General features: G+C 42.8%; 1 protein-coding gene across 7 annotated transcripts in view; it reads left to right on the forward strand.

Annotated features, from left to right (window-relative positions):
• Window positions 1-13,232, forward strand: part of LOC116236796 (contactin-4) — a 252,850-nt gene that overhangs the window by 151,678 nt on the left and 87,940 nt on the right. For all 7 annotated transcript variants that reach the window (XR_016470163.1, XM_090148469.1, XM_090148468.1 and 4 more), the window contains 2 exons: window positions 3,339-3,465; window positions 4,492-4,667. Coding sequence is in view for 6 of the 7 variants with exons in the window: in XM_090148469.1 (XP_090004595.1) it covers window positions 3,339-3,465; window positions 4,492-4,667 (303 nt within the window). In the remaining variant the exon portion in view is untranslated. The remainder of the gene's footprint in view (window positions 1-3,338; window positions 3,466-4,491; window positions 4,668-13,232) is intronic.

The raw sequence follows: 13,232 nt of genomic DNA on the forward strand, positions 1-13,232 counted from the left end.
ATAGTGGATGTACTCCATGAATTCTCTCTTCAGTTATTATCTTTTCCCTACAGTGTGGAATATTCATTTAAACCTTCTCTGAAATTAGCTGTAACTGTCAATGAAAGCTAAAGCAATTCTGTGTAGTTAACAAGATCCATCACTGGGCCTAATGTTCAGAGAGTAAGAACGGAGTCACCTGCTGGTCTGACTTAACCTTGGTTGAAGTTCTTCATGTTTCAGGTCCTCAAAAGTGCAGAAGGAAAACAGGCATGGTGCGTTGGGTTGGATGTGCTGGCTCTCAGGTTTGGGCTACTGCAGGATTGCAGAAAGATCTGCTTCATTTGGAATGTATTTAAATGGATCTGGTGTTTTTCAATACATTTTGTGATTCACTATATATATCAGTAGAAGCTAGGACAGCAGAATGTTCTTCTAAATTATCTATCACATTCTGTCCAACAGCATATGGGCATACACCTCATACTGTGTTTAAAAATGATACTTCTATCATGAAATCTAATGAAATTTCCTATACGCCTCATCTTACTGAAAGGCATACAGTTCTCTTGAGGGAGGCAGAACCAGAGTGGTAGTACATTTGTTTCATCTGACAGGGGCAAAAAGAGATTTTTGGTAACCAGTCTTGTTTGCAGCTTGAGGCAGCTCAGTGCTCCTTCTGGGTTAGCTCGTTTTGGGCTTGAGCAAAGGAAATGTCACTCATTAAAATAAATTCTGTCACTAAGAGAGTGGCTCAGGGGCTAGCTTGCCCAGGCAGGCTCCTTACTGCGCTTTCCCAGGACAGTAACAAACCTGTAAGGAGCAGCACAGGTTGTACAGTAGCTACTGAAATTCATAAGGCACAAAGTAAGCTGTAATAACTGAAGAGAGCAGGGGAGGCTTTCATGTGTGTATGTATGTGTGTATGGCATCATCAGTCAGATGCCTCAAGGAGAGCCTAATGAGAGAAGGGTAAGCAGAAAGCCAACTTAGGGAAGTACCTTCTTCTGTCATCAGTGGGCTCATGGAACAAGTGATGCTCCATCGCTGATAAACTGAGAATGGGATATTGGGGCTTCATGGCTGCATGTCCCTGAACGCCTCGTGGCCATTGGAATGAAGTTACCACTTCTCTAAAAAGTGTGTGAAATTGGCATTGAGGAGCTGTCCGAATAGCAAGACTTTGTTCATGCAGAACCGTATTAAAGCAATGCATTTGCCTATGCACATGCTGGACATCTGCATAGGCAAGATGTGGGATGATCCCTTTCTATCCAGCAATGCTATAACTTAGACTGTTTATGGTACTTTTAGTTTTCTACTTTTAAAATTCTGTTTATTAATGAATATTTGGTAGTTTTGAGTCAAATCCTCATGTCCATAAGGTGCTGGGCCTGGCTGTTGTCACACACTCCGGCAAGGTGTGGGCTGGGAGTGATTTCAGTCGTGCATTAGGCTACAGTGAGGGGAGGCTGCAGATGAGATGAAATTTGGATGCATGGTGTATATTCCCCCGATCAGAGGATCAGAACCTGTAGCAAGATGTGATGCAATATATATTGACACATTCTAATTGAAGTAACACTAAATGACAGCATGGCGTGACTTGCGTGCTCTGCTGGGGACACAGGTGACACAGGCACTGCACATCCCTGAGCCACCTGGGGTGGTTTGGCTCATGCCTGCCCCAGCGGGATGGAGCTCCTTCAAGCAAGAGCCAGGCCAGCTTCTCTATTTTACCATTAGAAAATTAAAATGTATTTTAATTCTTCTGTTTTCAGATCCATTAATATAGCCCTCGGAGCGATAATCTTTATGGGCCAGACTGTAATATTCTCTCTCGAAGCAAATGAATCAGTGCAGCTGGTTAAGGAGCAGAACAGCCCTTGGTCTCGGAAACCAGTCAGGATTTCATCATCTAGCCCTCTATGCTTTATGGCTATTATTATCTTTTTCTGCCAGCAACAGTAAGTTGCGCACAGGTGTAATTTAAAGTGAGAGATGATGTGGAATGTGTTTTGAATAATAGATAAGGCGCAGTCAGAGATCGTTAACATATAATTAAAAATAAGGATAAATACAAGTGATATGGCTCTGTGCTTCGTGTAGACTCTTTTGTGGCACTACCTGAGGAGGGAGATGTGGGAGAGGTTGCTCCAGCATAATCTTCCTGGCAGGGCCTCTCTGAAACCATCCGATGGAAAAGATGAAATAAAGGACCATTGTTCCACCTGCTATCCAACCCAGCTGGCTTCCCTGCCCCATGCGTGTGCAGCTTGTCCTTTGTCATCATCATCCCTCAAGGAAGAAGACACATCTTCTGTTCATCCCCCTTCTTGTTTTTTGTACATCCTACCATCATTCTGTGTATTCTTCCTCCTCTGACCTCCTGCACCCACCAATTTCTTGCTTGTTCATCCCAGTGCGCTCGCAGCACCAGAGCAGCCTGTAGCCATGGGTTCAGGCTGCCTTGGGTTGGACGCAGCAGGGTATGGGAGCCTTTGAGCTCCTTTCACTGTGGATCCATGTTGATCATCAGTTGCGAAGTATGTTCTAGTGCCTTCAGATGGTCTTTAGGACATACTTGGGAGAAACAAAACAGCATTTTGAGTGTGAACCACTGGACTTTTGTTCACCGCCATCCTAGGAAATGAGTTCAAATGTACATATGTGGCCCTTTATCAATACCCTTTTAGGTCCGGAAAAGGTTTTGACATGGAGATCTTACACAAAAATGGGTTTTGGTGTGTCCTAGTGTCAGAAATACCAGCTACCTGGGCTTCTTTTCACAGATTGGATTGTAACATTTCTGTTTTAATTTTGCTCTCAGGAGAGATGCCCAGTACAGCAGGAGAGTAAAAATGTATTTAGGTATTTTGAAGCCTTTCCATACTTTCAGTGTTTGGCTGCTGTACTGCAAACCCAGTGTGTTTGCTGTTGCTGGGTACACACCTGGCAGATGCTGCTGTGTGTTTTCTGGTTGTTTTAAGATTGCAAGAGGTGACCAAAGTAGTAGTGTTGTGTGATGTGCTCTATGGCTGTATTTTATCATATGGGTTTTTTAATTTACAGAAAAATATTTTCAATTTTTCAAAGTGAAATTAGACATCCTGAGCTGTGTTGTCTGTAGGCTCAGTCCTGTTCCCGTTCATTGAACTTCAAGTTCAGTTTCAATCTGCCCTCTTTTTAGTGTTCAGATGTTTTCCTGAGCATGGAGTCCGTGCAAGGTTTTTCTAAAAGCAAATGTAGTTACTATTTCTTTTTAGGGTACGTTGTACCCAGACCTGCCAAGGTAGTATTTCAGCATCTGATGTACAGAGATTGCTGCAAGTCTCATATTTGTCTTCTCTTTCATGCAGACGACAACATGCTGCACGGGCCGGTTTTCCTGCAGGAGCCCAGCAGTGTGATCTTCCCCTTGGATTCAGAGGAAAAGAAAGTGAAGCTAAACTGCGAAGTGAAAGGAAATCCCCGGCCAACCATTGGGTTTGTGGCATCCTTCCCTGTTCCCTGCACATTCCCTACAGCAGCCCTCCTCACCTCCCACCCCCATCTGAGCACAGCAGCACCCGGGGGGGCTCTCTCAGTGCTGACACAAAGGAAAAACCCACCCCAGGGTTTGCATTGCAACACAATTGTACAATTTGAATCCGACTTCAAAAGGGTTACAGTGGGATCGTTAATCATCTTGGCTCCCTGATTAACCATCCTTGCCCACAAACACGGACAAAGCTCTTAATGGTTCTTCTGTTTTATTAACTGCTTTGAGTTAATATCTGAAAAAGAAGCTCTACTGCTGTGGTGATGCTGCTGCTCTTGTTCCACACCCTGGTCTGGCTGATGTAAATCTTTTAGGATGACTTTTTTATTTTTTCCCTTGGGTACCTTCCTTATTGTGTTTAATCAAAGCAAAAAGGGTGCTTTGAAACCTGGTGGGGTGATGAGACCTCAGCCCTCACTTGTGTCTTCTGCCACAAGAGACCACTTAATGCAGCAGGCGGTGCCGATTTGTTCATGCAAACATACTCTGTGTTACTGTGCGTGCATTCAGATGGGGAGCTGCTGGGGGGCTGTGCACAGAGGGGCAACAGTTGCTGTAATTGGGGCAGCGTGCTGCTGGAAATCCTCAGTGCCCCAGTTAGTGGGAACATCCGCGAGTGAATTTTTCTTCAGTTGAAAAACAAACAGCCAGCTGAGGCAGGAGAGGATTGGAACAGTTTAAAGATCCTGTTTCTGGGACTTCCTCTTGCAAAATGATTAATTCCAAAGAGCAGCAGCACCAGCAACAACTGCAGAAACATTAATCATATCAGTGACTGAAATACATGTCAAGGATATTGCTCCTTCAGTTAAATACAAGAATATTTCAATACTGTGAACAAAACCTGTATTTTCATGCTTTTTTTTTAAGTAGTCAGTCAAAGATGTTTTAAATCGCGATTTCCTGCATGTTGTATTTTCAAATATCTATTAATGTGAGCAGGATTTAACTTTTGTCATTTTGTGCTGTAGGTGGAAGTTAAATGGAACCAACATTGACCTCGGTATGGATTACCGCTACAGCACGGTGGAAGGCAACCTGTTGATCAATAATCCCAATAAAACTCAAGATACTGGAACATACCAGTGTGTAGCAACAAACCCATTCGGAAGGATCATTAGCAGAGAAGCAAAGCTTCAGTTTGCTTGTAAGTAAATGGCACCGCAGCCTCACTTCCCACAGCATCCTAGAATGAAAGCAACACTTCCCTGTTTCTTATTGTCTGAGCTCTGCATGGAGCAGAAAAAGGTGGATGTAAAGAGTAAATGTGAGTGAGGAATAGTTGTCTCATTTTATATTTACTTAGCTGTAGTATGCAGAATGCAGTGTCTTTATTTCTTGAGAAAGAGACCACTTGGCAAAGTAGCTGGCAAATGGGATCTCACCATTGATTTTTCACTCTGTGGAGAACTGATGCTTCAATTGTTCTGAAGGATTCTGTTCTTTAGAAGCAGCAAGCTTATTGTGATGTTCTTTGTAACCTAAGTTTCGGTGTTTGGGTACAAATTCTTGCAGGTATGGACGATATTTGTACCTGTGTAAAATCAGAGGTTGCGTCATACTTTGAGTTAAATGCAGCATTACAACTAAGCATAGCAAAAGACACAGTTCTTAATGTGAATCAGCATTATATGAAATTAGGACAAGCTCTTCTGGAGTACCGAATAGAGTCTGTAAGAATGGGCAAATGATAGTGCATGACCACAGGCCATCTGTTTTCCCATCTAGTCACAAGGGAAAGGCAGAGAATAGATGCACAGTTTAAAGATGCCCATGAATGGCAAGTTCACACAAATATAAAGAGGTGATTTGTAATGAGAAGCATTACCACGAGTGAAGCCAAACCCTTTGTCTCCCCACATAGTTTACAACACATTATCAGCTTGCTTTTGACCTGCTTGTGTTTGTGCATGAACGAAGTTGCATTTTTCACTGTGGATGGGTAATGAGCTGCATCCTCAGGACCACTCTGGTAACTCCAGCATTCAGTATGTTGGGTGACAGCTTCATAAATACAGCATTGGTCTTCTTCTCTGGAGCCCACATGCTCACTGCTGACCCTCAGGTAATCCTTTTGAAGCTTCACCATTCAGAGCTCAGTATCTTTGCTGGAGTCAGATGCTAAAAAAGGCAATCCTGTAAGGATGAGCCCAGTATGGGATTCCAGCTCTGTGGACACGGCAACTTCAAAGTCCAGGCTTGTAGGGTCAGAGGAAAACAGTCTGATGCTGGCAGTGCAGTGCATTGCTTTCCTTGCACGTTTAAATACACTAATTAACCAGGAGCTTGCAAACACAGAGGATTCTGTTTGAAAAATAAGAATTCATCAACCTTTAACGTTTTATTTTGCTTCACATACGGAACATTTGTTAAGTTCTGATTGATTTATCTCTCTTGATGAATGTTACATCTGGCAACAGTCTTTCAAGTTCTGAAGTTGACCAAATGCAGGTTAGGTTTGACTGATTTTTAATTAAGATTAAATTAAAAAACAAAGCTGTTCTTTTCCTGTTAAAATAACGATGGGGATCCTGAATAATATATATATTTTTTTGATTCTTAAATTTTCTTTTAGATTAATAAAACTGTGTAATCAGATTAGAAACATTTGGATTAAATAAAAAAAGCATTAGCACTTATCAGGCTAGGCTCTGCGCTTTCCCAAACACTAAATCATTTTGAGGTGTATAATTAAAGGGACTGCAGCCAGAATCAACCAAATTATGAAATACACAGAGCTTATTCCAAAAGCTCTGCCTCTAAGAAGGAATAAAACTGGGCACGTTTATTAGCAAAGCTTGATGTAGAAGGTACCCAGATGCAGTAGAGCTACTTAACAGAGCTGCTTGGCTCCTCTGAGTTTTTATTTCAGCCCTCCTGCCTGACTTGCATGCTGTGTGATTTTGGTGACATCTCCGTTTTGTTCCCAAGGAAAATCACTGCAGGTTCCTCTGTGGCCGTGGTCTGGGATTTTGAGCTATTTTTGCTCTTGTGGGTTAAACTTTCAGTCCTGGGGCATGGTTAATATATGTTTGTTCATTCTGTGAGGGTTGTATCATACTTTTGAGGTATCTTCACCAAGGATTAAGCTGCAATCCAGCCATTCAGCCTCCTGTGCGGGTCAGGGGGGCCAGCAATCTAATCTCTGAAATATGTATTTAGGTTTCAAATTCATTACAATGGAAGTGCTAATATTTTCCTCCTGTACTTGCCTTGTGGTGTATCATTTACATTCTTTCCTCCCCAGTGCTGGTTGTCTGTGAAATACAAAGTTTTTTCAGAGCAGGAGGAATCTGCTCTGCTGCAGTAACAGAATATGGATAATGATGCACTAAACCCTGTGCTTATACCAGTGCAGGCACTCAGAAAATAAAAAACGCTTTAAGCTCGTAGTATGGATCCTAATCATGGCTTTTCCAAACTGATATGCAAAAACACAGCTGAAATAGATTAAATTATACAAAAATGCTTTCCACTGTTCTCCCCAGCCAGGAACTGCTTCTCAGCCTGGCTGAAAATGTGGCTAAAAATGCATTTTCTGAGAGTCTTCTATTGCTCAGTCAGGACAGGCAGTTTGCTGAAGCTTGTGTTTAATAAGATTTGGTGTTTTAAATGTGCTTCATGCTGCATATATGGCATGGGATGGTTGTCCCTGGTGCTGGGAGGGGGCAGCAGCCCAAGCACGGCCTTTATTCACTTGCTATTGAATTGTTCAAGTCATGTATAGAAGCTTGAACTTTCTTCTTTGTTACTGGCAGTGTATCCTTAACTGCAGGGAATCAAACTATTGTTTCTGCAAACTGCTCCTCCCCACACTTTATTAAAGGGATTTGTTTTATAGAAGTGTTTCTGTGGAAATAATTGTTATGCATGAATTAGCAGATAGGACTCAGCACTGCGCAGTGCAAATGGTTGCAGAAAATACAATAATAATGTGGTTGTAATGAGAATACTTTGGGGCTTTGACCTGCCGTCCCAAAATAATTTTGCTACGATGGTAGAAAAAGAAAATTACTCCCAGCATTATACTGAAAAGGACTTTTTTCCATATTCCCATTGCTGGAATGATTCCTGTTCTATCTTGCACCCGAGCAAATCCCATAATTTTTGCTATTAGTTGCTAAGAAACAAATTATAATTGCTGCTCAAATTCTTTACTGTTGTACCCTCTTATTGCCCTGAAGTGCATTCATTTTCTTTTTGAAGATTAAATGATCAATGAAGTAATTCTTTCAAGAACAATTAATAAGGAAAACATTTTCAGAACAGCACCCGAGTATCCGCGTTTTCCTGGCTAAACAAACACGCACGACAACAATCGCAGTGATTGATCAATGAATTAATGCACTTCTGTTCTGCTGAACGAGGCATTTGGCACCCAAATTAAATCATTTCCGCAGTCATTACTAATGTCTGGATGTTGAGAAAAGATGATGTGTTTTAGAGCTCCTGGAAGTGGAGGAGGTTGGGGCTTGGTGGTGTTTTCTCCAGCATCAGGCTGCAGCTGGGCTGCCAGCGTGTGCTCCTGGCTCATGTATTGCCCTGCTGGTTTGCAGCCTTGCCTTCAAATCCCCCCCATCATCTTATGTGCACCCTTACAGGTGGAGCTGTAATGCCACAGCTCCCAGGAGCGTGGGCACAAGCACCCCGTTTCTGTGGAGATGTAATGTTTAAATGACCTAGACGATCAGAAAGTGTTTGGGACTAGTTATGACAAATCTGATTCAAGAATGTCTCTTCCTGCATGCATGTAAATAGTCCTTGTTTCCTCCTGCAATATCCTTCCAAGAAAAAGTACTACTTATATTAACAAAGGTCTTATCCAAAGGTGGAGACTGGTACTACGAGGGGCTCCCAGGGCTGGGCTTGGTATGACCCAGGGTGCTCTTTAACAAAGGAACAAGAAAATCAATTTGAATTTCTACCCATGCACGAATGTTTATGTCCTGTGCTAAAGCCTGAACTCAGCTGAGCAAAGCATGGCTGCCACCGTCAGCTCATCACCTCTGCACCTTTGCCTCACAGTCTCTGGTGGGACAGAAAACTGGGTTAAGCCACACGTAAGCTTTTCTTTTTTGGGTTTATTCTCTTTTTGATGAATAGGACCAACAGGGAGTACGTAACAGAGGATAGCTATATAACCTACTTTACTTTCATCTGCTATAGCAGGCTCCTTAACGCAGAATGGAGGATTTCTCTCTGCTGTGTTTCCACCCAAGGATTATAAATAGGACAAATACATGACTACTTAAAGCAGTGGCAGTATGTTCATTGGGACACGTGTCCCGGGAGCTCTAAGTCTCAGGTGGGCCATGGCTGTGGGCTGAACTCTGCTTTGGAAATGTGTGGTGCAGCAAGGCACAGGCAGTAGGTCTGTTCTGTTCCTCTCAATGTTTATTCATTTGACCTTTGACATGTAAAATAAACAATGTCATATATTCAAAGCATGTATTTTTTTCAGATAACTGAGGGCTGGATATTTAAGGCCCAAATGCAGGTATCGTTTTTGGTCAGACTGGATGCTGACCTGGACCACGCCGATCTTTGTTTGATGTGGTTTAGTGATGGAAAGGTTTACTGGCAGGAAGCTGTTTTGGGAGCTCTTTCTGGTTCTGAGGAGATTGTCTTTGCTAAATCATGCCAAGGTGCCGTGAAAAATTCCAACTGGGTCTGGATGGAAGGAAGAAGAGATTTCTCATTTTCTCTGTTGTTTTGAACAAAAGAGTGAGTATTCTGATACTTTAAAATCCAATAGATATCTCTTACAGTTGGAGATCAGTTGACCTTAGGCTTAACTGGTCACATCGACTTCTCACATTTTAAGTTAGTGCATCATTGCTTTTATAGGCTCGATGGATCACAAATAAAAGCACAGAGATTCTGCAGTAAGCCTGAAGGGAGATGAGGATGTAGTCTTCCTTTTTCCCCTTGGCTTTGTGCAGGATCTGATGCTGCTCCGTTTATCAACCAAATCCCCCAGGTTCTTCCTCCTGAGGCCATTTTGTGGTCACTGTGATACCAGCAGAGTGGCTCCAGGATGGCCCCTTTGGTTTATTGTAGAACCAGTGAATGCTATCAGCCTCCTGGCCCATTCTTGGAAGGCTGAAATGGGAATGCAAATAATCCATGAGAGTAGGGAGCTGTGGGTATTAACATCCCTATCAATTGTGTTAATCCGCAGAGTGGGACTGTATTTGCAAACAGCTTTCAGAGTTTTTGTTTCCTAAATCAAAGAATATGAGGTATAGAATGGTTATGTAGATGTTATTGGAGTTTAATTTTGGCATAACTTTGCACTATAGCCCAGCTGTCTTCATTGGGTACAGCCTTACCTCTGCGTACCGCTGATATGCACTTTTTTATTCCAGTGGCAGCTAGAAGAATGCATAAATAACAGAGGAAATTAAATAGTACATTTAAATTACTATTTTGACAGTAGATGTCCTGGAAATGCTTTATATTGGCACCCTGGTCAAGCACAACCCGTACCCAAGGGCAGACTCCATCTTTTCAAGAAAGCCCCTTGCTGCTGGTGGGATACAAAGCCAGTGCAGAACAGATTTATTCTACTGTCTGCTTTCTTGTTGTTTTGTTGTTTTTTCTTTCCTGTTTTTCACGTGCAAAGCAAAGGCAGGGAGTCAGTGTTGGCATGTGAAGGATAGTGGAGCTTTAGATATGTTTGTCAAAAATTGCATCTTGTTAGTTTCCTTGTTTGCAGCAGACGTGACCACCATCTCATAATTCATGCGAAGTGGGAGATGAACAGAATTAAGGAGCATTTCTGGTCTAAATAGCACTCTCTAGTACAATGTAGGACTTTTCAGAGGCAAGCTGAGCAACTGGGTAACCTTTAAGACCAGGATCTCAGTGGGGTGCTTCTCATTTGTGTCAAGTAAAGGGAAACTTCAAGCTCAGCAATGCCTGAGGCATATTGTTTTGGTTTATTCGGGGTTCTGTATTAGCTTTCATCCAGCTGCACTAAGGAAGAAGCACCGTACAGTGTGTGCCAGTGGGGAACACCCGGGGTATCTGCTGCATTAGTGCTCAGTTACCAACTGCAAGAGGGCTTTGCAGCACCTCCTGCTGCAGGTGGAAGTCCTGCTATGTGGCTGCTGCACAGTTGTCTGTGCTGGAAGAGTGTGTGTGAATAATGCACTGTTTTTGCTAAAAGCAGGAAAAAAAAAAATCCAAAAATCTGGGAGTAAACTCATTCTGTTCAAGTCACCCCTAGGGGAAATGTCTGCCCAGGTTTTCAAGATTAAAGTAATAAAATACAATTTTTGAAGTCCTCAGCGTTTTGAATCAAGCAAAAGGTTTCCTTCAAAATGAATGTTTGAAGTGTTTCCTGTAGGAAGACAGTAAACGGGGAGGTTTTATTAAAAGCAGTGCAAAGTCAAGGAGAACTTTTTTTTTTCTTTTTTGTAACATCATAGAGAAGAGTAATTTGATTTGGGCAGAGAACAGTTGACACCTTGCAGATATTTATAAGAGCCTCTGTTCCCCAGCGGGATGAGTGGCAGACGGGAAGGTACAAAGCACTGGTGCCTGTTTGAGGAGGGGATGGAATCAGAGCACAGCACTGGGCCAGCAGTGTGCCCTGAGCTGAGCAGCTCACGTGGCATAAGGGAGGAGGGAGCCCAGCACAGTGCAGGATCCAGGGCTTTTGCAGCTGTGTTTTGGCCAGCGGCATTTGTAACGCTATGGGAAAAGCTCTCACAGTCTGTGAGACGCAAGGGAAAGGCCTGAGGAGGAATTGTAGCCATGCAGATAGACAAATCAGTGTGTGTGATGGATGGGGGGCAGGAAGGCTGGGTAAGATTTAAACATCATCTCGATATGAGAATCCAGATAGAGATGTCAAAGTCAGGGATGATATGCATAGGTCACAGATGTGAGTGACAGGCGGAGTGGGGAGGGCTTGGGAGGAACACGAGAGCTGCTCACGTGTGCTTCTGTTCTACTTGCTGGCTCCTGTTGTTTTACTCATCTTCTGCAGACTTAAGCAGATGTTTGACTTCAGTGGGGCTGGTCTGTGTTCTTCAATGAGTCCCACATCTCTGGTTTCCATTGTGGAAATCATGGAACTGGATCAGGCTTTGGTAAGGATGCTCTGGCAGGACCTTGTTTGTTGCCTGCAGTCATGGTTTCAGAGCATGTGGGAGGCTGTCCCTGTGCAGTGCTAGTGCACAGTCCTGGGGCACCATCGAAGAGGCTGAGTGTGCACAACCAGGCACACCAGCTTTTCCCTCCTGTAACACCAGCGTGGCCGTTGGCAGAGCTGTTCCCTTACAGGAGGTAACGTGCCTCCCCAGTGGACACAGGGTTTGGGTTCATCTTGCCTGTCCTCCAGATATGCATCGCTTCTCATCAATGAGTTAAATTCAGAGCAAACCCCACCATGAGGCTCCTCCATCTGCAGGTGTCCCTACGGCAGCAAAGGTTTATCTGAGAGATTTTTCATCTCATGAAAAGGATTGTTTCCATTGTGGAAATCATGAAACTGGATCAGGCTGTTTGGTAAGGATGCTCAGGCAGGACCTTGTTTGTTGCCTGCAGTCATAAAGCCCAACCTAAGCTGTTTTCCAGAGGGGGGGCAGACTGGGAGAATGGTAAGATGTTTACATCTAAAACTTTTTTTTTCTAGTGAAGTAGAAATCCCAGTGAAATTTCTGTTCTAAAGGTCAGATTAGAAAGCTTTCATCCCCAGACTTGTAAACCTTTTCTCAAATCAGTGACTCTAAAATTATTCATTTGAACACCAGCTCTTAAACTAAAATTCTATTAAGCTCTGTATCAAAGGGGTTTTTATTTTGAACCGCAGAGCCGGCTGTGTAGTCTTGACACAACGACAAGGACATGGGCAGAGGAACTTAATCTTTGTGTGTTTTTGAAAGGGGTGACATAAAACCCTGCTTTTAAAAAGTCAGGCACAGGTTTTATAGAGACAGTGTTTAGAGATATTAGAGCCATAAATATCTAGAGGCAAATCTTGTCAAGTGTTTGGAGAGCAAAAAGCTTTAATGCTTTTGTGGGTGCTAGTCATCAGTTAAAGTGCTTTCAGCCTGCCTTCTTATAGACAGGCTGTGATTTCTTCAAACCAGTGTCCTCTAAAATCTGTAATTGATTGAGATGCACTAGAATCCCATCTTCAAGACTGTATTATGGGCTAAATTAGCATAGTTTATAGTCTGCATCCAGTGAAGTCAGATTATTCCACCCAGTGATGCAAATGACTTCTTTTCCATCTGGTTGTGTATATTATGCAGGATATGAAAGTGTGCTCTGTGTGTATTGGTGTTACTCAGGTTTGGTGAAAACCCTCTGAAAGAGGACATACGAGCTATTTCTCTGTACTTTAGGTTCTTTATTCAGTAGGAACAAGGAAGATGTAGCTAATTCCTCTGGTTGCTGTTTCGTTAAACAAGATGTTTTTGGCAGCCTGTTCTGAATCCCCTTGACATCACACCATGTGGCTATTAATCAAAAAAAATCCCATTGACTTTGATTCGAGGAGCGAATGTGACCTTAAACATCACTCTAAATTTTAGGTTGCTGAGGTCATCTTGGAATTATATAAGGGATCTGAGAAGGAAAACTGCATTATGCTTCGTAAACCTTTTTAAGTCATGTTTGAGAATTGACTTTCAGTTTCTTGGCTGTATGTGTGTACATAAGTGGGCTTTGTGTTGGTTTCACGTAGATGAGGAGGTAA

Source organism: Phasianus colchicus, chromosome 11, assembly GCF_987193195.1.
Source record: "Phasianus colchicus chromosome 11, bPhaCol1.hap1.1, whole genome shotgun sequence".
Lineage (NCBI taxonomy): Eukaryota > Metazoa > Chordata > Aves > Galliformes > Phasianidae > Phasianus > Phasianus colchicus.